Source organism: Saimiri boliviensis, chromosome 6 (genome assembly GCF_048565385.1).
Source record: "Saimiri boliviensis isolate mSaiBol1 chromosome 6, mSaiBol1.pri, whole genome shotgun sequence".
NCBI classification, from domain to species: Eukaryota; Metazoa; Chordata; class Mammalia; order Primates; family Cebidae; genus Saimiri; species Saimiri boliviensis.
The window spans coordinates 91,787,476-91,812,221 of record NC_133454.1 but is presented as its reverse complement, the minus strand read 5'-3'; the positions used below and the strand labels follow the sequence as shown (position 1 = coordinate 91,812,221).

General features: G+C 37.0%; 1 protein-coding gene across 1 annotated transcript; it reads left to right on the top strand.

Moving 5' to 3' along the window:
- The first annotated feature begins 1,627 nt into the window (after positions 1–1,627).
- On the top strand, positions 1,628–3,981 carry FANCF (FA complementation group F). The gene has a single exon (XM_003919924.4). It carries the CDS (start codon positions 1,676–1,678, stop codon positions 2,798–2,800), a length of 1,125 nt encoding a protein of 374 aa, XP_003919973.3. The 5' UTR covers positions 1,628–1,675; the 3' UTR covers positions 2,801–3,981.
- The last annotated feature ends 20,765 nt before the right edge of the window (positions 3,982–24,746 follow it).

Genomic DNA, 24,746 nt, shown 5'->3' with positions numbered 1-24,746 from the left:
GCTCCCCTGAGGAAGAAAATTTCTGGATGACCTCAGTTAGCACCACTGCCTCCATCACTCTGGCTAACCAGGAGGTCTTGAGTCTATCCATGTGACCAGTATATTGCTACTACAGCTGGCATTTGAGAATCCCTACACATTGAGGCTGTTTATAACCAAGGAAATCTCACAGAATCTACATCACTCCTCTGCCACCCCCATCAGGGCTTCTGCTGGTACCCACTACTGGGAGATTAGAGGACAGGTCCTATCATGGATCCTTTCCAGACATTCCCTAGCACCATCCTGGAGAATGGCAGCCCCACTGGGTGGCTAGAACCAGAAGAGCACAGCAGGATTCACAGTAGTTTGGCCCTCGGGAATCTCTACACCTAGGGAAAGTAGGACTATACCACATCAAGGGAGCCTCCTGGGAGATCAAAGAATCCAGACTGAAGACCTTGAGTCCCACAACTGACTGTGGGAAGCTTCTTTCAGCAAAGGCACAGGTGCAGTGTAGGGCTCAGTAGAGAAAGTTTGTGGCTCTGCTCCAAGAGTCAGGTAGCCCTAGTGCTCATGAAGGATATTGTACTATTTGGACACTTCACCAAATAAGAGAAAAAATAAAAATAAAATAATAAAAATAAAATCTGCTGAAATTTGGCCTTTTTCTTTCCCAATTTACTGTATGCCAGGAATTTGGGGATCATAACCAAGAGATGGGAGATTAAATTTGTTTCTCTTCCCCTTTTGGTTAAAGCACAAAACACTGTTCCCTCACTTTTTTGAATACTTTTGGCTGTGTCTTTAGGACTGGAAAGAAATTCAACTCAAATGAGTTACTGTATTACCAACTTTAGTAAGAATTGTTGTGCATTTTGTACACAATATAACTCCTAGGAGTTGACAAATATTTGTTAAATGCATCAATGAGTGACATAGGGCCTTCTCTTCCCTACTCTCTTCTCATAGTTTTTATTTAATCAAATATTTATTATTGTTCGATGCTCTTAAATGCCCTTTCCTTCAACTGACTGTGTGAAAGAAGAGTCAAGCTATTTTGTCCTAAAAATTACAAAAACAAAACGTACAATTGTGAAGTAAAATTTTGTTCCTTTGTAAGTTTTAATAAATTATTGATGTTGAAGTTATTTTTTGTTTCAAATAATCGATGCTTCCGTTCTAATAACGGAAGGACAATGTGAAAGCCCAGAGGTCAGCATAGTGCCTGGCATTAATAGGATGTCAGTACATTTTTAGTACATTTTTCTCAAATTGATCTTAAATCATTTAAGAGCGTTTCCTCACATCACAGCATGTCTCTGACGTTACTTTTGAAAAACCTCGACACAGATTCTACTTTTTGGCAAAGTTAGAAAATTTCTACTTAAGGATATTTCCAAAGCGAAAGAAAGCACGGAGACGTTCATGACTGGCATCCCCTCGCATATGGTTCCGGGAATTCTCGCTAGGATATCCTACGTCTGCTCCCTTCACTAAGAACCTCTTTGTGTAACGAAAGTGAAAGTCTCCGGGCTTTTAAGTTGCCCAATCCGGAAAAAGCCGCTGTGAGATTGACATGCATTTCGACCAATAGCATTGCAGAAAGGCGTATCATTTCACGGATGTCCCAATCAGTACGCAGAGAGTCTCCGTCTCCTAGTTGAAAGCGGAAGTAGGGCCTTTTCCGCAGCTCATGGAATCCCTACTGCAGCACCTGGATCGCTTTTCCGAGCTTCTGGCGGTCTCCCGCACTACCCACGTCAGCACCTGGGACCCAGCCACTGTGCGCCGGGCCCTGCAGTGGGCACGCTACCTGCGCCACATCCACCGGCGCTTCGGTGGGCATGGCCGCATTCGCACGGCTCTGGAGCGGCGGCTGCACAGCCAGTGGCGGCAAGAGGGCGGCTTTGGGCGGGGTGCAGTTCCGGGACTGGCGAACTTCCAGGCCCTCGGCCGCTGCGATGTTCTGCTCTCTCTGCGCCTGCTGGAGAACCGAGCCCTCGGGGATGCCGCTCGGCGCCAGCTGCTGCAACAGCTCTTTCCGGGCCCGGGCGTCCCGGACGCCGAGGAGGAGACTCTCCAAGAGAGCCTGGCCGGCCTCGCCCGCCGCCGGTCCGCGGTGCACTTGTTGCGTTTGAACGGCTGTAGAGAGAACCCGAATCTCCAGGAGGACTCTCTGATGAAGACCCAGGCGGAGCTGCTGCTGGAGCGTCTGCAGGAGGTGGGGAAGGCCGAAGCGGAGGGTCCCACCAGGTTTCTCAGCAGCCTGCGGGAGCGCTTGCCTGAGAACAACTTCCTGAAGGTGATAGCGGTGGCGCTGTTGCAGCCGCCTTTGTCTCCCCGGCCCCAGGAAGAATTGGAACCCGGCATCCACAGAACTCAGGGAGAGGGGAGTCAAGCGCTAGTCCACTGGCTGCTGGGGAATTCGGAAGTCTTTGCTGCCTTTTGTCGCGCCCTCCCAGCCGGACTTTTGACTTTAGTGACTAGCCGTCACCCAGCACTGTCTCCTGTCTACCTGAGTCTGCTAACAGACTGGGGTCAGCGTTTGCACTATGACCTTCAGAAAGGCATTTGGGTTGGAACTGGGTCCCAAGATGTGCCCTGGGAAGAGTTGCACGATAGATTTCAAAGCCTCTGTCAGGCTCCTCCACCTCTGAAAGACGAAGTTCTAACTTCCCTGGAGACCTGTAAAGCGCAGGATGGAGATTTCGAAGTACCTGGTCTTAGCATCTGGACAGACCTCTTATTAGCTCTTCGGAGTGGTGCATTTAGGAAAAGACAAATTTTGGGTTTCAGCCCAGATCTCAGTTCTGTATAGGCAATGCTCCGTTATTGCTTGAATATATAGTTTACAAAATGAAAATTACAATGTTCTCACCAAATATATGCCTTCGTGTGTCCAAACTATAATTATTTTAGATGATAATTTTGAATAGTTTATTAAACAATTATAAATGCAAACTAACTGGCATGTAGTGTCATAGATTTTCTGGATAGAAGTGATTGGAAGTATTCCACTTAAAGCCATAGAATTAGCAATAGTTTGCTTTTTAATAGAAGGCCCGTTTCTAAGAATGTTGAAATTATGTGTACCATTCAAAGGAAAAGAAGCTTTAAGGTGACAAAAACCTTTTTCTTTCAGTATGGTTTATTTTTCTAGGTTTTCTTTCCCTCCCTCAGTACTGAAGAAGAGTTTTCGTTAGCCATCCAATAATGTGGTAGTGTCAGGAATGTTGGTTTGAAAAGCTATTGGCCAATCTGGATTTCGCCTTGTTAACCTAGTATTCTAACCAGTTAACCAGCCTCAATATGCATTAAAATTGTATTATTCAGAAAGTTTGTTTCCCGTTTCAGAGCAAATTCTTACTCTGAAAATGAATCACCACATAGTATGTCCATTTAAAGCACTGACTCACAGACAAATGTTTAAACCATAGTAAATACAAATATATGCCTCTGGATATTAATGCTTGACGGTAAAAGAATCAAACTTTAGAAGATCCAGGTTTTAGTGCCACTTCTACCCTTAACTAGGTTAATAAATCACAACCTTAGCACCACAGTTGCCTTATATGTTAAATGAAGTATTTAGACTAAAATAGTAAAATTTTCTTTATTTTTCCATTGGTGGCTGCCTTATGGAAACAGTTTAGGATATTTGTTTTGCATGTAGGAACCTAGTTTTGTTAGTTTGTCTGGGTGTTCCACAGCTGACAGTGATTTCCAGTAACCAAACTTAAGGCAATCTGTTCATTTTTACTAGGGAGATATAACTTTCCAGCAATCAAAATATTTTTGTCCATTTCCAGGTTAGCTAACAAATTTTTTAGAAAAAAAAAAAAAAAGTATTTAGAAAGTTAATTTCTAATTCCGGAATGGAATAAGAGCAAAAAGAGTTGTATAATCTTGTAGAAAAAGAGTTATAATCTTGTAGGATTCCTCATTCTGTGATACAACCCAGGGGTAAACTGTTATTCCGGTAGTAAGTATACTTTTCTAGATACTCTTGAGTGAAAACCAGCAAATTCTTTTTCCCTGTGGTCTGATTTACTTTTCTAGTTCTAATCCGTGAAGGCCATTGTCATTAACACAAGAATAAAGACAATTCCTCCATTCAGTTACATGAAATTCTTTTTTAAATAAACATCCCAGTGAAGAGTTCTACCTTTTCAAGTCCTAATATTAGCTTTAGCTTTAGAAAATAACAGTTTGGGCCGGGCGCGGTGGCTCAAGCCTGTAATGCCAGCACTTTGGGAGGCTGAGGCTGGTGGATCACAAGATCGAGAGATCGAGACCAACCTGGTCAACATGGTGAAACCCCGTCTCTACTAAAAATACAAAAAAATGAGCAGGGCATGGTGGCACGTGCCTGTAATCCCAGCTACTTAGGAGGCTGAGGCAGGAGAATTGCCTGAACTCAGGAGGCGGAGGTTGCGGTGAGCCGAGATCGCGCCGTTGCACTCCAGCCTGGGTAACAAGAGCGAAACTCCGTCTCAAAAATAAAAATAAAAATAAAAATAAAAAAATAAAGAAAATAACAGTTTGTGAATTTACTTCCTTATATTTTCATCTGTATCTCACACTGATTTACAATAAAGTTATAAAGATAGACAGTGGACTTAAATAACATTTTAAAATCCATTTTATACTGACTACTTTTTATTGCCTTATTTTAGTCTTCATATGTTCTTTACATATATAATCTTATTTAATCTTCACACCAAGACTGTATTCTTAGGAATATAAGCTAAAAAAATTAAGTAAAATACCCAAGGATATTAACAAAAGCAACATTAAAGTAGAAGCCTTATCTGTTATTTATTTTGTTTCCAGGAACCTAGCACAGTGTCCGGCATATGGTAGATACCCCTAGTGTTTGAATAAATGAAACCAGCATTAGAACTTTATATACTTTCTCTTATTTTGAATAATATTAAGGACTTGTAAATATTAAGGACTTGTAATATTAAGGAATCAATGCATGCACTAGGGTAGGAAAAAGTTAGAGGAAGACTATATAAATGGGAAAATATTTGATAGCTAACTACAGAATATAAAAATATTTATTTTGTGTTTTTTCCCCCTTTGTCCTGTCAAATGAGGGCGCACTATTGAAATCTCCCACTGTAACATTGTTCCAGGAAATTTTATTAATTTTCGTTTTATGTATTATGAGCAATTTTGTGATATGCAAACAAATACAGAATTGTTATGTCATCCAAATGAATTGACTCTTTTATTTGTAGTGACTGCCTTTCTGCTTTAAAGTCTATTTTTGTCTATTGTCATTGTCATATATTAACACTATATGATTGGACTTAGGTCTGCTATTCTATTTTGTGCTTTCCACTTCTTTTGATTTCTCTGTTTCATTTCTCTCTCAGGTGTTTGATTGCCTAAATATTTGTTTGCCTTCTCATTTCATAATATTTTCTCCTCTACCAGTTAGGATGTTATATTCTATACCCATGCTTTTACTCTCAAAACTTATATTTAACTTAAAAATACCTAAAATTAGTATCTTAAACTTAGGAAATTTCCACAGTATCATAAAGAAGGAGGTTTAACCCTGACCCCTTATCTCCAGACTTTCAAGGGATTATCCAGTGTTTTAGTTTAACAATTTTGTTTCCCGTGATTGTACCTCAAATTCCCTTGGAGAAGGTCTCTTGGTGGTAAACGTACTCAATTTTTATTTGCAAAGATTGTTCTTCGTTGATGTTGCTGGAAGGTAGTAGTTTTGCTGTGTTCTTGATTTCAGGTTAACATGTTAAAGATATTCACACTTTTCTGGTTTCCATTGTTTGTCTACTTGTGGTTCTTTTGTAAGTGATTTCATTCTGGTTTATTTTAAGGTGGTCCCTGTTTCAGTACCTATAGTCACTTCAGAATATCTAATTGTAAATTTCTGTTTTTCTTGCATGTTTGATGTTGTGTTTCATTTATGTGTGATTATGTGTTTTTCTTCATTCTGAAAAATTTCCAGTCAATTTCCCCCAATATATTCTTTGCTCTACTTTTTCTAATCATTGTTGTCACTTTGATCAGGCCTGTATTAGATCTTCTCACCCTACTCATGTAATTCTCTGTCCCAGTTTCTATCTCCGTATTATTCTATTTTGCTTTAGAAACTGCTGTTATAGCCCAAGATCAATTTTCCCATCTTCATTTAAGCTTACTAACAGGTTTTAGCTGAAAACGGCCACTCAGATAGAGAGTACATTTTCCAATTTCTCCTACAGTTACACATGGCCATGATGCTACATTTTCACTATTTTATAAGCAGAAGTGAAATGTACAACTTATTATTCATTCCTAGAAATCTGAAATAATTTGCCCTTAATGCTCTGCTTTTCCATTTTAATGTGCTAGAGTTAACTTGCTGCTAGTGTGCTGCTACCTTAAATCATATGGCTGAAAATGAGTGGGACAATTGCTATAGACCCAAAGATGAATGGCAAAACAGAGCCCACCTGCCTAGCTTGTCCTGTTAATATAGGAGAGGAACACACCTTCCTTTTATGAACACTGCTTGGGGTGTCTTCTTATGGCATCAACATTGCCTATAACCCTAAGTAGTGTTGGTATAGTCTTGATAATTCTGTCTGATCTGGTGTTTAAATCATCAATTGCGTTTTACATTTCAGTGATTTTTTTAGAAAGTTTCATTTGGCTTTTTTTCTCCTCAATCTGCCTGTTTACTTTTCAATGATCTCATATGGTATGCTTTTTGTGATTTTATTTTCATTTTTATCATTGTTATTTTATAGCCTATTAATCATTTCAAAACCTGAAGTATTTGGTAATCTAAACCTATTCTGTTGAATTTCACTCATGACAGTTTGTTTCTTTACATGTTTTGTAATTTCTTTTTGTGCATTGACATGTGCTTGGTCATAGTCTAAGTAAATCTAGGAGTCTAAATAGAGTATGCATCGCCCAATGAGAGCATTTAAATATGTTTCTGCTGGAGAAATAAAGAACCCCCCCAACCTAGGACTACTTTGGCTTAGTGTAAGAGTTTTGGCTTGAGTTTTCCTACCTTATGGCTTACTCAAAGCATACTTTCCAAATCTTACTTGCTTACTACCCAGATCTCCCTGTTTTGGAGAAACAGAAGGAGTGGCTTGCAAATGTCCTTTATTTTCTGAAATATCAACCAAACATTCAAAGAATGTTTTACTGAGAATCATTTGTTTTGTAGCAGTTGGGGCCTGTGTAATATCTAGTTACTGATTTGCTAAAAGTGGAAGCCCTCATTTTCCCTTTAGTCCACACCAAATTAATTTCTGCCATCAACACTCCTCTGAAATATGTCTTGTGAAGCTTCCCAATCACATGCATGATGCTAAATTCAAAGGACACTATGTTAGTCTGTTTTCACACTGCTATGAAAAACTCCCTAAGGCTGAGTAATTTATAAAGAAAAGAGGTTTAATTGACTCACAGTTCCACATGGCTCAGGAAGCCTCAGGAAACTTACAATCATGGCAGAAGGTGAAGGAGAAGCAAGTATCATTTTTACAAAGCTGTAGCAGGAAGAGAGAGAGAGAGAGAGAGAGAGAGAGAGAGAGAGAGAGAGAGGAAGTGCCACACTTTTAAACTATCAGACCTCATGAGAAATCACTATCACAAGAACAGCATGGGGAAATGGGGAAAACTGCCCCCATGATCTGATCACCTCCCATCAGGTCCCTCCCTCAACACATGAGGATATGGGGATTACAATTCAAGAAGAGGTTTAGGTGGCTCTATGACACAGAACCAAACCATATGAGACACTTTTCTGGCATTCAGTTATTTGACTTCTCAACAGCATTAAATATGATTGCCCATACCCTCTTTTTTTGAAACTATGCTTGGAATTCTATTCTTATAACTTATATGACACCACTGTATCCTAGTTTCCTCTTACTTCTCTAGCAATTTTTTTTTGGAGTCTATTTACTGGCTCCTCTTCTCCTAATCGTCCTTCAAATATTCAAGATTTCTCAGAGTTGAATAATTCTGCTGCCTTTTTTGTGTATACTCTCATCTCATGTGATCTCGTCCATTTCTGTGGTGTTAAATACTACCTATATGTTATCAGTTGTATCTTTAGCCTAGAGCTCTCATCATAGCTTCAGGACCAATATTCCACTTGAATGTCTCACAAGCCTCTCAAACCAAACATCTAAACCATCTCTAAGTATCACGGAGAGGGTGGAGCAAGATGGCCAAACAGAAACCAATCATCCCCCTGCCTTCCCAGCAAGGACACTGAGTTAACAACTATATACACAGAAAATACATCTTCATAGCAACCGAAAATCAGGTGAGATCTCATAGTGCCTGGTTTTAACTTCTTATTGCTGAAAGAGGTACTGAAGAGATTTTAAAACAGTCCTGAGTCACCAATGCCACCCAATTCTTAGCCCTGGCAGCAGCAGCTTCTGGACACTGAGGAGGGAGATCACAGCAAGTGTAAAGCAATGAACTCAGTGCTGTCCTATTACAGTAGAAGGGAAAACTGGACTACACTCAGCCTTCCCACAGAGGGAGCATTTAAACCAACCCTAGCGGGAACCTGCGTTCCTGCAAATCTCACCACCATGGGCTACAGGCTACAGTACTCTGTGTCTCCAGGTAAACTTGAAAGGTAGTCTAGGTCATAAACTTTGAGGCAAGTCGTAGTGCTGGGTTAGGCCCATAGACAGTGGACTGGAGGGGCACACAGCATACTGAGAAAGCAGTGGAGGCAGCCAAGGGAATTCTGGCATTGCTCCTCCCCTAATCTCAGGTGGCACAGCTCGTGGCTCCAAAAGAGATCCTTTCCTTCCACTTGAGGAGAAGAGAGGGAAGAGTGAAACATGCAAAAGTGTTTTGCATGTAGGATATCAACCCAACCACAGCAGAATAAGGCATTGGTCAGAGTAGTGAGGTCCCCACTCCAGACACTACCTCCAAGGTGACATTACTAGATACATGCTGGCCCAGGAGGGAACAGAACCTGCTGCCTTGAAGGAAAGGACTCAGTAATGGCAGCTTTTATCACTTGCTAACTGAAGAGCCCTTGGATCCTGAATAACCAGCAGTGATACACAAGTACTGTAACAAGGGCCTTGGTGAACCTCTGAGATTTGCTGGCTTCAGGTGAGACTCAGTACATAACCAGCCATGGTAGCTATGGGGCAAAATTCCTTCTGCTTGTGAAAAGTTGAAGGAAAAGTAAAGGAGACTTTTATTCTGCATCTTGGGTACCAGAAAGGGGTTGAAGAGATCAAGTGGGCTCCTGAGGTCTTTGATTTTAGGACTTGACTTTCGGATGGCGTTTTTGGACCTGCCCTGGGCCAGAGGGAAGCCCACTGCTCTGAAGGACAAGTCCCAGGTCAGGTAGCATTCACAACAGACTTAAGAGACTCTGGGCCTTAAGGGAACATCGAACGTTGTCTGGCAGTACTACTTATGGCCTGGGGTGGCAGTGGCTGTGGAGTGAGGCTTCTCTGCCTTTTGAAAGGGGAGGGGAGAGTGGGAAGGACTGCCTCATGTGGCCTGAGTGCTAGCTCAGCTGCAATATTTTATAACACCAAATAGACTCCTAAAGTTTTTTACTCTAGTCCCTGACTCCCAAATGGCACTTCCAGACCCACCCAGGGCTTAAGGGACCTTGCTGCACTGAAGGGAAGGATGCCGGCCTGGCTAGCTTTACCATCTGCTGAATACAGTACCGCTGGGTCTTGAGCAAACATGTAGAGAAGACAGGGAGTGGTTGTAGCAGGCCTTGGGAGAGACTCAGCAGCTGTGCCGGTGTCAGGTCTGACCTGCAGTCATAGTGCTGGTGATCACAGAGGTGCTTGTGTCACTCCACCCCCAACCTTAGGTGGCTCAGAACAGAGAGAGAGAGAGAGAGAGAGAGAGAGAGAGAGAGAGAGAGAGAGACAGAGAAAGAATTAGGAATTCTAACAGACAAATTTAACAAAGAGATTGAAATAATTAAAAAGAATCAGGCAGTAATTGTGGTGCTGAAAAATGCAATTAGTGTACTAAAGAATGTATCAGAGTCCTTTAATAACAGAATGGTTCAAGCAGAAGAAAGAATTAGTGAGCTTGAAGACAGGCTAATTGAAGATACACAGTCAGAGGAAACAAACAAAAAGAATAAAAAGTAATGAAGCATGTTGGCAGAATCCAGAAAATAGCCTCAAAGGGAAAATCTAAGAGTTATTGGCCTTAAAGAGGAGGTAGAAAAAGAGATGGGGAGAGAAAGCTGTTTTAAAGGGATAAGAACAGAGAACTTCCCAAGCCTAGAGAAATATATCAATATCCAAGTATAAGAAGGTTATAGAACACCAAGTAGATTTAAATGAAAGAAGACTACGCAAATGCATTTGATGATAAAACTCTCAAAGGTCAAGGATAAAGAAAGGGTTCCAAAAACAGCAAAATCAAAAGAAATAACATAAAATGGAGCTCCAATATGTCTGGCAGCAGATATTTTTTATTAGAAACTTACAGGCCAGGAGAGAGTGGTATGGCATATTTAAAGTGCTGAAGGAAAAAAAAAAAAGCTTTTACCCTGGAATAGTAAATCTGATGAGAACAGCCTTCAAACATGAAGAAAAAATAAGACTTTCCCAGACAAACAAAAGCGAGGGATTTCATCAATACCAGACCTGTCCTATAAAAAATGCTAAAGCACTTCAATCAGAACGAAAATGATGCTAATAAGCAATAAATAATCTCCTGAAGGTAAAAACCTGCTGATAATAGTAGGTACACAGAAAAACACAGAATATTGAAACACTGTAACTGTGGTGTGTAAATTACTCCTGTTCTAAGTATAAAGACTAAATGATGAACCAATCATAAATAATAACTACAACAACTTTTCAAGACATAACAATACAATAAGATATAAATAGAAACAACAAAAAGTTAAAAAGTGGGGAATAAAGTTGAGGCATGGGGTTTTTACTAGTTTTCTTTTTACTTCTATTTTTGTTTGTTTATAGAAATGGTGTTAAGTTGTTAGGTTAAAATAATGGCTTATACGATAGTATTTGCAAGCCTCATGGTAAACTCAAACCAAAAAACATACAATGGACATGCAAAAAATAAGAAGCAAGACACTAAATTATATAATCAGAAAAAGTCACATTCACTTGTTGAAGACAGAAAAAAAGAAAGAAGGAAGAGATTATAGAGCAACCAGAAAACAAATAACAAAATGTCAGGTATAAATCCTCACTTATCAATAATAACATTGAATGTAAATGAGCTAAACTCTTCAATCAAAAGACATAGACTGGCTGAATGGATGAAAAACAAAACTCATTAATTTGTTCCCTACAAGAAATACACTTCACCTATAAAAATATACATAAACTGAAAATAAAGGGGTGAAAAAAGATAGTCCATCTCAACAAAAAACAGATAAGATCAGATGTTGCAATCCTTATATCAGACAAAGAAGATTCCAAGGCAAAACTGTAAGAAGAGACAAAGAAGGTCATTGTATAATGATGAAAGGGTCAATTCAGAAAGAGGCTATAACAGTTTTAAATATATATGCACCCAACACTGGAGCATCCAGATATATAAAGGAAATATTAGGGCCAATGAGAGACATAGGCCACAATACAACAATAGCTGGAAACTTTAACACCCCACTTTCAGCATTAGACAGATCTTTCAGACAAAAATTCAATAAAGATACATCAAACTTAATCTGCATTATAGACCAAATGAATCTAACAAGACATTCATAAATTCTTTAGATTTCTGTAAGTTCTTTTCCTCAGCACATGGATCACTCTCAAGGATAGACTGTATGTTAGGTCACAAAACAAATCTTAAAAACAACAACAACAACAACAACAACAACAAAAAACCCTGAAATAACATCAAGCATCTTCTCTGACCACAATGGAATAAAACTAGAAATTGTTAACAAAACTATACAAATGGGAAACTATACGAATACATGAATATTAAGTACTATGCTCTTAAATGACCAGAACTGGATCAATGAAGATATAGAGAAGGAAATTGAAAAAAATTCAGAACAAATGATAATGGAAATACAACTTACCAAAGCCTATGACATACAGCAAAAGCAATACTCAGTGGGAAGTTTATAAATGCCTACCTCAAAAAAAGAAAAAGGAAAAGAAACATTTCAAATAAACAATATTACAATGCATCTTAAAAAAAAACTAGAAAAGCAAGTGCAACTCCAACCCAAAACTAGCAGAGGTTAAAAAAAAAATTAGAGCAGAAAAAAATAAAATTAAAAGAAAAAAACACAAAATACCAATGAAACAAAAAGTTGTTTTTTTGAAAAATTAAATAAAATGAACAAACTTTTAGCCAGACTGAGAAAAAGAGATCCAAATAAATAAAACCAGAAATGTGAAAGGAGACATTAAAACTGATACTGCAGAAATTCGAAGAATCATTAATATCTATGGTGAACAACTATTTACCAATAAATTGGAAAGTCTAGAAAAAACTGGGAGAATTTCTAGATAAATACAAGCTGCTAATATTGAATCATGAAGAAATCAAAAAGACAGGCAACAACAAATGTTAGTGAGGATGCAGAGAAAAGGAAATCTTTGTACACTGGTGGTGGGAATGTAAATTAGTATACCCACTATGAAGGTTTGAAGATTCCTCAAAAAAACTAAAATTGAGCTACTATATAACCCAGCAATTCAACTGCTGAGTATTGACATGGTTTGACTGTGTCCCCATGCAAATCTCATCTTGAATTGTAGCTCCCATAATTCTCACATCTTGTGGGAGGGACCTAGTGGGAGATAATTAAATCATGGGGGCAGTCTCACAAGATCTGATGATTTTATAAGGGAAAACCCTTTTCATTTGGCTCCCATTCTCTTTTGCCATCACCATGTAAGAAGTACGTTTTGCCTTCCACCATCATTGTGAATTCTCCCCAGCCATGTGGATCTGAGTCCATTAAACATCTTTTTCTTTATAAATTACCCAGTCTTGGGTATGTCTTGATAAGCAGTGTGAAGACAGACTAATACAGTAAATTGATACTGGTAGAGTGAAGCACTGCTGTAAAGATACCTGAAAATGTGGAAGTGACTTTGGAATTGGATAACAGGCAGAGGTTGGAACACTTTGGAGGGATCAGAAGAAGACAGGAAAATATGGGAAAGTTTGGAACTTCCTAGAGACTTATTGAATGGCTTTGACCAAAATGCTAATAATGATATGTACAATGAAATCCAGGCTGAGATGGTCTCAGATTGAGATGAGGAACTTGTTGTAAAGGTGACTCTTGCTACCTTTCAGGAAAGAAACTGGTGGCATTTTACCCCTGCCCTAGTGATTTGTGGAATTTGAAGTTGAGGGAAATGATTTAGGGTGTCTGGCAGAAGAAATTTCTAAGCAATGAAGTATTCAAGAGGTGATTTGGGTGCTGATAAAAGCATTCTGTTTTAAAAAGGAAACTGAACATAGAAGTCTGGAAAATTTGTAGCCTGAGGATGCAATAGAAAAGAACAACCCATTTTCTGAGGAAAAATTCAAGCTGGCTGCAGAAATTTACAAAAGTAATAAGAAGCCAAATGTTAATTGCCAAAACAATGAGGAAAATGTCTCCAGGGCATGTAAGAGGCTTTTGTGGCAGCCCCTCTCATCACAGGTCCAGAAGCCTAGCAGGAAAAATGGTTTTGTGGGATGGGCCCAGGGACTCCCTGCTGTGTGCAGCCTAGGGACTTGGTGCCCTGTGTTTCAGTGGCTCTAGCCATAGCTAAAAGGGGCCAAGGTACAGCTCAGGCTGTGACTTTAGAGGGTGCAAGCCCAAAGCCTTGGCAGTTTCCACATGATGTTTAGCCTGTGGGTGCACAGAGCCAAGAATTAAGGTTCGGGAACCTCCGCCTAGACTTCAGAGAATGTCTGGAAATGCTGCAAGGGAGGGGCCTTCATTGAGGACCTCTGCTAGGGTATCGAGGAAGGGAAATGTGGGGTCAAAGCCCTAACACAGAGTCCCCATTGGAACATGGCCTAATGGAGCTGTAAGAAGAGGGCGACCGTTCTGCAGACCCCAAAATGGTAGATCCACCAACATCTTGCACCCTCCACCTGGAAAAGCCCCAGATACTCAATGCCAGCCTGTGAAAGCACCTGGGAGTGAGGCTGTACCCTGCAAAGCCACAGGGGCAGAGCTACCCAAGACCATGGAAACCTACGTCTTGAATCACTGTGACCTGTATGTGAGACATGGAGTCAAAAGAGATCATTTTGGAGCTTTAAGATTTGACTGCCCCACTGGAGTTCGGACTTGTATGGTGCCTATAGCCCCTTCAGTATTTCCAACTTCTCCAATTTGGAATGGGTGTATTTACTCAATGTCTGTACCTTCATTGTATCTAGGAAGTAATTAACTGGCTTTTGATTTTACAGGGTCATAGGCAGAAGGAACTTGCCTTGTCGCAGATGAGATTTTGGACTGTGGACATTTTGTGTTAAAGCTGAAATAAGACTTTGGGGAACTGTTGGGAAGGCATAATTCGTTTTGAAATATGAGGACATGAGATTTGGGAGGGGCCAGGGGTGGAAAGATATGGTTTGGCTGTGTCACCACCCAAATCTCATCTTGAATTGTGGCTCTCATAATTCCCATGTGTTGTGGGAAAAAAATGGTGGGAGATAATTGAATCGTGAGGGAAGTTTCCCCACACTGTTCTTATGGTAGTGAATAAGTCTCATGAGAGCTGATGGTTTTATAAAGGAAAACCCCCTTTTTGGGCTCTCATTCTCTCTTGCCACCACCATATAAGAAGTTCCTTTCACCTTCCACCATGATTGTGAGGCTTCCCATGTGGAACTGTAAGTATATTAAATTTCTTTTTCTTTATAAATTACCCAGCCTCAGGTACATGTTTATTAGCAGTGTAAAGATGAATTAATACAGTATATACCCCAAAGGAAAAAAAAAATCATTCTACTGAAGAGATATCTGCACTTATACATTTGATGCAGCATTTTTGACAGTAGCTAAGATTTGGGGGCAAACTAAGTGTCCATTAACAGGTGAATGGATTAAAAAAACATAGTATATGTATACAATGTACACAATAGTACTCACCACTCAGCCATAAAAGGGGTGAGATACAGTTATTTGTAATAATGTGGATGGAACTGGAAATCATCATGTTAAGTGAAATAAGTTAGGCACTGAAAGACAAACATTACATGTTCTCACTTATTTGTGGAATCTAAAAATCAAATCAATTAAACTCATGAATATAGAGAGTATAAGGATAGTTGGCAGAGACTGGGAAGGAAAGTGGGAGGTTGAGAGGGGATTTTGTAGATGGTAAATTAAAACAAAAATCTAGAAAGAATGAATAAGGTCTACAATTTGGTAGCATAATAAGGTGACTATAGTCAATAATAATTTAATTGTATATTTTAAAATAACAATGTAATCTGATCGTTTATAACTCAAATGATAAATGTTTGAGGGGATGATTAATCCATTCTCCATGAGGTACTTATTTCACATTGCATTCCTATAGAAAAATGTTTCATGGTACTCCATAAATACATATACCTACTATAGACTCACAAAAATTAAAAACAGAAAACAAAAAATACTAAAACGACTCTACGTATCTCCAGAGAAGCCCACTTATCCTCATGTATTTCTCAGTAAATACTCAGAAACCTGAGAATTATCCTTAAATTATTTCTTTCTCTTAAGACCCATGTCCATTACATCAATACATTTCCCCTTTTCTTTGTTTCTAGGTTAACCATGCATTTTTATTTCCTCAGGACAGATTTGGGTTGCATTTATTGTCCCAGCATAATTATTACAAGTGTCCCTTTTATTTGTTAAGGTGCCATGGTTTCATTCATAATTAATATGATCACGCTGGTCCCAGATCATAATTTATATGATCATACTGCTCACCCAGATTACTGCAACTGTGTCAGAGCTGTTTTCCCTGCTTTCTTTATTGCACCAGTACAATCCATAACCCACATTGCTTCCCAGGTAGTGATCTTTGAGTGGCATTCATTGAGAAATGTGAAGCAACTGGAAGATAACTTAGACTTTCATCACAATATCTATTTAGACTGGCATCTATGCCCATATGTTTTATCTTCTGTTTATTTTCAGTGATATGTTATTCTATATTAAGCCAATTTTTATACTTACACACTAGATCTCATACAACTCACTGAAGATCAGGGCTCCAGAAATTCTTTCTTTCTTATATCTCCAGCCTACATACATGCCACTTTTTTTTTTTTTTTAACAATGTTAAGCAAAAAGAAAATCTGTTCCCACTTTAAATACCAAATACCTGCTTCAGTTATTTGCTCTCCATTGCAGCAGACTTCTTGAAAGCCTCTATTTTCCTCTAAGACTGTTGCAATCTGAATTTTCCTACTGACCTTGCCATTCCACCAACCATGCCCTTTCAAGGACTCTTAGTCTCCTCTACATTGATAAATCCATTGGTCAGTTCTCAGACTTCATCTTGTTCAGTTGATCAGCAAACTTTTATATTATTGATGCTTCTGTTCTTATTACAATTTCTCTATTTGGCTTCAAGAATAATATACTCCCTTGATATTCCTCTACCTTTATTGTAACTCTTTTTTAATAGTCTTTCTCATTCCTACAAACTGTTAATGTTGGAGTGCCCCAAGGTTCACTCCTTCATTCTCTTCTCCATATATATGAACTTTTTAAATAATCGTGTCCTTTCCATGGCTTTAATATCATCCCTGTGGCAATGACTCAAATTTTTCTCCAGCCCAGACTTCTTTCTCAAATTCCACACTTGCATACCAAGCTATATACTAAATACCTCCTTTTGGGTACCCCAAACTAAACATGTTTCAAATCTACTTGATCTGCAGCCTTCCCTATCCCTGTTATTGGCAGTTTCATCTTTCCAGCTTTCTCAGGACAAAAATCTTGGAGTTGTTCCTGTTTCATCTCTCTATGTTTCTCTCTGTCTCCAAACTACCAGACTTATTAGTTCAAATATATTCAGAATGTGCCTGCATAATCTCTGTTGCTAAACCCCTTGTCTGAGCCACCATCATCTTTTACCTGTATTCCTGAAATAGCTTTTTTTTTCTTTTTTAAATAGGCTTTATTTTGAAGAAGTTTTAGATTCACAGCAAAACTGAGCATATGGTAGAGCAATTCCCCCAACCTTTGCCCCCATACATGCCTAGACTCCTCCATTATCAATAGTCCCACCAAAATGGTATGTTTATTACAATTAATGAACCTATATTGATGTATCACTCAAAGTCTGTAGTATACATTTGAGTTCATTCTTGATATTATACATTCTATTGATTTAAACTGATATATAATATTATGTAGCCACCATTATAGCAGCATAGAGAATAGTTTCACTGTGCTAAAAATTATCTGTTCTCTGCCTGATTCATTCCTTCCTCCCCATTTACCATTGAAACCACTGATCTTTTTACTGTCTCTATAGTTTTTCCTTTTGCATAATATCACATAGCTGGAATCCCACAGTATGCAGCCTTTTCAAATTGCCCTCTTTGCCTTAGCAATATAAATGTAAGGGTCCTCCGAGTCTTTCTGTGGCTTGATAGCTCATTTCTTTTTAGTGCTAAATAATATTTCATTGTCAGAACATACCATAGTTTATTTACCCATGCACCTGCTGAAGGACATCTTGGTTGCTTCATAGTTTTGTTAATCATAAATAAAGCTTTCATAAGCCTCAATGTACAGGTTTTTTTTTGTGTGTGAATATATACTTTCAACTCTGTTAGGTAAATGCCAAGGAATATGACTGCTGGATTGTATTGTAAGAGTATGTTTAGTTTTTTAAGAAACTGCTAAACTGTCTTCCAAGGTGGCTGTATCATTTTGCATTCCCACCAGCAATGAATGCAAGTTTCTGTTGCTTCACATCCTTGCCAGCATTTGGTGTTGTCAGTGTTCTGAACTTTGACCATTCTAATAGGTGTGTAATGGTTTCTTATTATTGTTTTAATTTGTAGTAGATAGTAGCTTTATAATTTCATTGGGGTCTCTCTGCTATTCATTCTGAACAATGCAGTTAGAGTAGTTTAAAATATAAGACAAATTATGTCATTCATCTCCTTAAAATACTGCATTGGCATGTTTTTTTTACAGAGTCCTTCCTAATGGCATACAAGGCTTTGTATAATAATCACTCTCTCTCTTACCCCTCTGCCTTTTCACTTACTCTTTCCCTAATTCCCTCTGCCCTAGCCACACTGCCCTTATTGCTGCTCTTAGAAAATGCCGGGCATGGTCCTGTCTTATTGCTCTTCTCTTTGCCTGTGAAACACTTTTTCCCATTACCTGTTTAGCTAACTTTCTTACCTAATTCAAATCTTTACTCAACTTTCACCTTACTGAGTCTTATTCGAATTATTCTGTTTAATATAGCAGCTTTCCCCACTACCAGAGACCCTGGCCACTTTTGCCCCACCCCCACTCATGATCTTCCCTGTACTGTTCCATTCTTTTGTTTCCATAAAAATGTTTATAATTACCTACTAATTTAATATTTCTTCGTTTATTATATTTATTATTTTTTTTCTTCCTTCCTTCTATGGAGTGTGAACTCCTCAAAAAGAAAGTATTTAGTTTGTTTGTTTCAGTCATATATCCAGAGAGTGGAGAATAGTTTTTAGCACAAAGTGAAAGCTCAAAAAAAAATTTGTTAAATAAATATATGAATGAATGAAGTAGTTTCTATAGAGTCAATTTTATTATTTCAGTCAAAACTCTTTATTCTCCTCAAAACTCTTTAGTGGCTTCCCATTCCACATTAAATAAAGACCATTTTTCTTTCTTTTTTTTCTTTCCTTGACTTACAAGACTAAATGTATACTCTGCTTCTCTATACATGCTTATTTGCTCATCTCTTGTAATTCTCCTTTCCATGTACTCCAAAATCAAGAAAATTATTTCAGTTTTTGAAGTAAACAGATTTTTTTTTTCTGTTCTAATACTTTTGCTTACATTATTCCTTCAGCCAATAATATTCTTATTCAGGTCTTTCACCTCTTAGCTTAATTTTATCCTCTCGACATGACATTTCCATCTAAATATATTTCATCCTGATATTTTTCTTCAGGCAACCCATTTTACTATTAATTATAGTTTTATTGTTCATTTGTGTCTGTCTATTCCACTGGACCATAAGCTCAGGGAAGGCAAGAATGCCTCTCTTTTGCTAACCATTGAACATCTAAAACTCTCATACTGTTACTGATATACATTAAGTAGCTTAGGAATAGGAATGAAGTAGACGTTTGATGAGAATATCATCCTCTCTTATGTGTCATAACTCTAAGACACATAAGTCATTTTAGCAGTGGCTAAAGAGTGTAAACTCATACAAGAGTGGAGGTCCCAATATATGGTAACATTTTCAAGCTAACTCCCAGCAATCTGAAAAATCTTCCAAAGCTTCTTTGTTGCATTTGAGTTGGATCAACAAGATTTATCAATGTCAAGATTTAGTTTCTGTGACTAAATTTCTATTTTTCCTTGATCTTTATAGGTCTTTTTTTTTTACATGTTTAAAGCTCTGAAACAATATACTAAAGCCCTGAAGTAGAAACCAATTATAAATAGAATGGTTCATCTTCCCTAGGAAATTGTAGATATAGGGTATTCATTATTAATATAAATTAATTAATGTAAATGCTCTAGGAAGGAACCATCGATTTCTCTCAGGAATAAATTGGAAATGATCAATCACTATATTAGAAATGTGGCAGTAACATCATTTATCAGATGCTAATTGTCATAGTGGGCTAAGAATGCCCTTTTGGCTTAGAAATATGGTGTCCCTAGGGAAAAGTAGCTTGAATCATTACAGTAATTAATGTGCATACAACTGTCTCTCAGAGGTTCATTACTCTTAATATTGGGTTTAACATTTGAGTTCAGGTAAGCTTACAGTGTTTTAAAGGATCATTGTGGTTTTATTCTTTTAACTCATGAATGATCAGGAGTCAAATTAAAAAAAATTGTATACAATGATTTCAAAGTATAAGTGTGGGGATATAAAGTGTGAATAATCAGTTTCTATTTTATATTTGTATGTTACACAAATAACATTAATCTCTAAATGAGGTCTATGATAATCTCAGAATGTTGGGCATTTATTTAAAATTCAAATTTACACTTCAATGCTTAAAGTTAATTTATTCTAAAGGCAAATTTATTATTTATTACTACAAGCAAAACTTTTTCACTTTATATAGAACCTTTAAATTTTATATTAATATTGCAAGATATTACTCATTTATTTATTCAGTAAGAATTTGGTAACCTACTATATGTTAAAGTGTGATTTAATGCATTAAAAGATTATACACCAATTTCTATAGTTTTTATATTTTAATCTTATAAACCAAATTTCTCATTTCTAAAAAGTGAAAACATATCTGGGAAGCAGTATGTAAGGGACACATATATGTACAGATCAATATTGGATATTTACCCTCCACAATGTTTCAAAGCTCCGTGGAATAGCTGTTAAAATATCCATTATTATGCCAAGCATCTGACATAATATCAATACATTTTTGGAAGGTATTCTGGGTGAGGTTATGCATTATTTAGAAGCACTGACAATATGCCAAGATGGAATAAGAAAATAGCATGCTATTAGCTTTTATTGTATATAGACACACCAATGGAAAAGAATGGATAAAAGTTATTTGCTAATCACAGGAACATTAGGCACCTTCAAAATGTTAACTGAATTTAAATGCACAATTGAATTTCAAGTAATCTTTCATGAACAAATTGGCTATTAATATCAGAATAGTAAAATCAATGCAGATTATAAATCATTTCACAGTCTCTTCTAGAGACAAAAGGATTTCTTAATTTTATAATACATATTCTTGGTGGAAAGAGTATTTTTCTATTTTGTATTTTTAATAGAAAAACATAAAACCATGTGGTATCTTTGGTTATTTACAAAAATATTCAGTAGTTTACGTAAACCTTAATATCCAAGAGTGGGGTGAGATTGAAGGTGCACATTCTCTGGTCTGTTTTTCCAATAATTGCAAAAACATGTGTTTCTGACACTGCCAGTTTGAAATTGTTGTTGAAAACATAAAATAAATTACAAGTGACTAACGAGCAATTTACAGAAGATACACAATATAGTTCAATAGTCAGCAGACATGGGTTGCATATGGAATTGCTATAGTAACCAAAACTAATCAAGAGCAGGCACCATTTTCTAATTATAGCTGGAAAGCACTGAACCTTGTGCAGTGCACCAGCAAATTGGACCCTGCAGATTCAAAATGATTTCACTGCTTGTCATTATAGGTATTATCCAGGGCAGGATATTTGTAGAATGAAGTTTCTGCAATTTGTTAAAGGTATTACATTCATATTTATAGTTTAGTTCTATAATGGAATATTATACTTACTGTCACAAAATTATAATTAAAAGACATTTATAATTCTATTTGAGAGTAATATAAAATTTAAAAAACAATGTTTTTTATGGTGTGGAAACTAAGGAGTAACTAAGGGAAAATAAATTTAAAAACTTGTTAAATGGGCTTTTTGATGACTCATTTTTATCTTGTTACATTATCTTGAAAACCTTGCATAAATTCTTCATTAAGCTTCTGTGTTCCCATTTATACTATTCAGATAAGAATAATAACTACATGTTCTCTCAATAAAACATGCATATTTTGTTAAAGACTTATTTGAGTTTCTTTTAGGGTAGGTCTGTTGGTGACACATTGTCTTAGTTTTCTTTCATTTGAAAATATCTTTTTTTTTTTTTTTTTTTTTTTTTTTTTTTTTTTGATTTTTTTTTTTTTTTTATTGCATTTTAGGTTTTGGGGTACATGTGATGAACATGCAAGATTGTTGCATAGGTACACACATGGCAGTGTGCTTTGCTGCCTTCCGTCCCCTCACCTGTATCTGTCATTTCTCCCCATTAATTACTTATTTTTTTTGAGATGGAGTTTTGCTCTTATCACCCAAGCTGGAGTGCAATGGCACTATCTCGGCTCACTGCAACCTCCACCTCCTGGGTTCAAGTGATTCTTCTGCCTCAGCTTCCTGAGTAGCTGCAGCTACAGGTGCATGCCACCATGCCTGGCTAATTTTTTGTTTTTGTTTTGGTATTTTTAGTAGAGACGATGTTTCACCATGTTAGCTAGAATGGTCTTGATCTCCTGACCTCGTGATCTGCCCGCCTGAGCCTCCCAAAGTGTTAGGACTACATCGTGAGCCACCGAGAGATACTGTGCCCACATGCTTATGTATATTCTTAATTCACAGATACCAACAATAAGGCTACTCAATAAGAGTAAATAGGAAGTTTGGACAGAAAAGAAGTGGTAAGGAAAACGTGCAAGCACACCACCACCACCAAGTAAGAAATAAAGAAATAAAGATAAAAAGAAAGGAAAAAATAAAGAAAGAGAAAGGAAAAAAGGAATGAAGAAAAGAAGGGAGAGATGGAGGGAGGGAGGGAGGGAAAGAAAAAAGTTTAGTGTGTTATAAACAAAAAGGAAACTATTCTTGAAGAAAACATAACTTAAGGAAAAGGAGAAAATTATCCAGTGATTCTTCGTACTATGAAAAACGTAAGTTAATGAATTTAATGGAAAATGAACTCAAAGACAACATAAAAATAGAGATTGCAAAACTAAAAACAAAAATGATGAATCATTTCTGAATATATAATAAATAGATTTTAATGTACTGACATAGAGAAAGGTTTGAGATAGTCACAGTAATTTGTAAATGGTGGATGTGAGATTAAAATATTAATGAAATTAGGGAGGAGATAAAAATGTGATGGATAAACACAGTTAAAAATAAGGGTATTTGATGTCCTTGAAGAAGACAACCAACTCCTGCCAAAATGAAACAAATATAACTATTCAAAAATATGGTAGAAAAAAACTAAAATATGAAGAAAACTGAAACTAAGTAATAAAAAGGCATGCCACATTCTTGGAACAAATTGATTTTAAAAAATCAAGCAACATAGGCTGATTAAATCATTTCACTTAAATAATCAAAGAAAAACTTTGGAGAATCAGGTGGAAAAAAATGAGTCACATATGAAGAAAAAGATCAGATAGGCCTAAAATTCCCCTCAGCAAGATTGAATGCAGCAAGGAAAATAAGTAATATAAATATACTCTGATGGCAGTGACTTAGGGGGAGTGTGTTGCAAGAATATTGTATTAGTCTTGGTTACTTTTTCAAGAACCAGATAATAAGCAAATATTAATCATGAGAGAACTTAGGAAATTTAGAAATAAATTTAAAATAATCTACTTATGTAGGCAATCTAGCCAAAAAGCCAATTAAAAGATAAATGGAGGAGGCTTTGTCCTCACTGAGCAATGAGCACTACTTTGGGGAAATAAATCTGAGTCATGAATTTTATACCTAGCCATACTTCCTTTCAAGTATTATGGCAACATTTTCAAGAAGGAAAGATCTCAAGCAAGAACTGAAGAAATGTCATCTGTAAGAAAAATTTCTAAAGAAATACTTAAAATTCAGCCAACTATGAAAATTATTAAAGAGCACAAGCAAATAGGATGTCTAGTGGTAAGTATTGAAAGTATTAAAATATGTGTGTATGTGTGTGTGTGTGTGTGTGTGTGTGTGTGTGTGTGTGCATGTAAGGTATAATGTGTATTATAAATTATGACCCAGTAGTGGACATATAACCGATAAAAGTGGTGCGCTAGAAGGAAATGAAGAGGGAAAAAGTAGAAGGAATAATTTGTTCATATTTGTAACAAAAAGCCAATATTGTCTAAAATTGAAATATGGAATTAACAAGTCACCAACCCTTCTTATTATCATTTATTTATCTAGTAATCTGGCTACTGGCTTCCAGGTCTACTTGTCATGGAGTTAATTTCTATAAGCTATATTTCTTAGGCTTCTTTACTCAGTTAGGTTTGGGCAGTGGGAATCAATGGTGGCAGTTAGATGGGTGGGGAAAAGCCAAGATATTCCTTTCTTTCTCATTCTCTGCTTTGGGTGAAATCTCTGGCAGTCACTGTATTTATGTGAGCCCATCTCCCAAAATACTGCCTCCATAGTGCCTGCTTCCTACATCCAATCAGCCCTGGCTCTTGTACTTTGAAAAACCACTTCCTTCTTTATCCCTGAATGGTGGTGCTAATTTTTGTGATTATTATAACTAACTCCTCACATTAAATTTCCCTTTTTAACCATCCAATGGACCACTCGGCATAGGTTTTGTTTTCTTGATTATACCTTGACAGCTATATATCATCCACAAAGAGAACTTTAAGTCAGTAATATCTCTTACAGTAAACAGATATGTATAATCCATTTTTTAAGTTGTATTTTGGTGTCTTTTTCTTAAATTCAATTTTTATAATGTTATTTTTGACCATCTGCTTACTTATTATTTAACTCCCTATCTACACATCTTTATAGATGTGACTATAGATCTAGATATCTCAGAGATTTAGATATCTTAGAGATATCATTGTCTATAGCCACATCTATAGATATATATGTATATCTATGCATAGAAAAGTACCTGGTAGTGCAGCTTAACTTAGTAATCATTTTTCGATAGGATATTGTCTTCTTTTCACTTTTTTTTGAACTTTTGCTGAATTAAAGAAGTAAACGTATATAATTTTCTATATTTAATAAAAATACCATACATTTGTCTTTAAAATAATATTTTTGGAGGCAA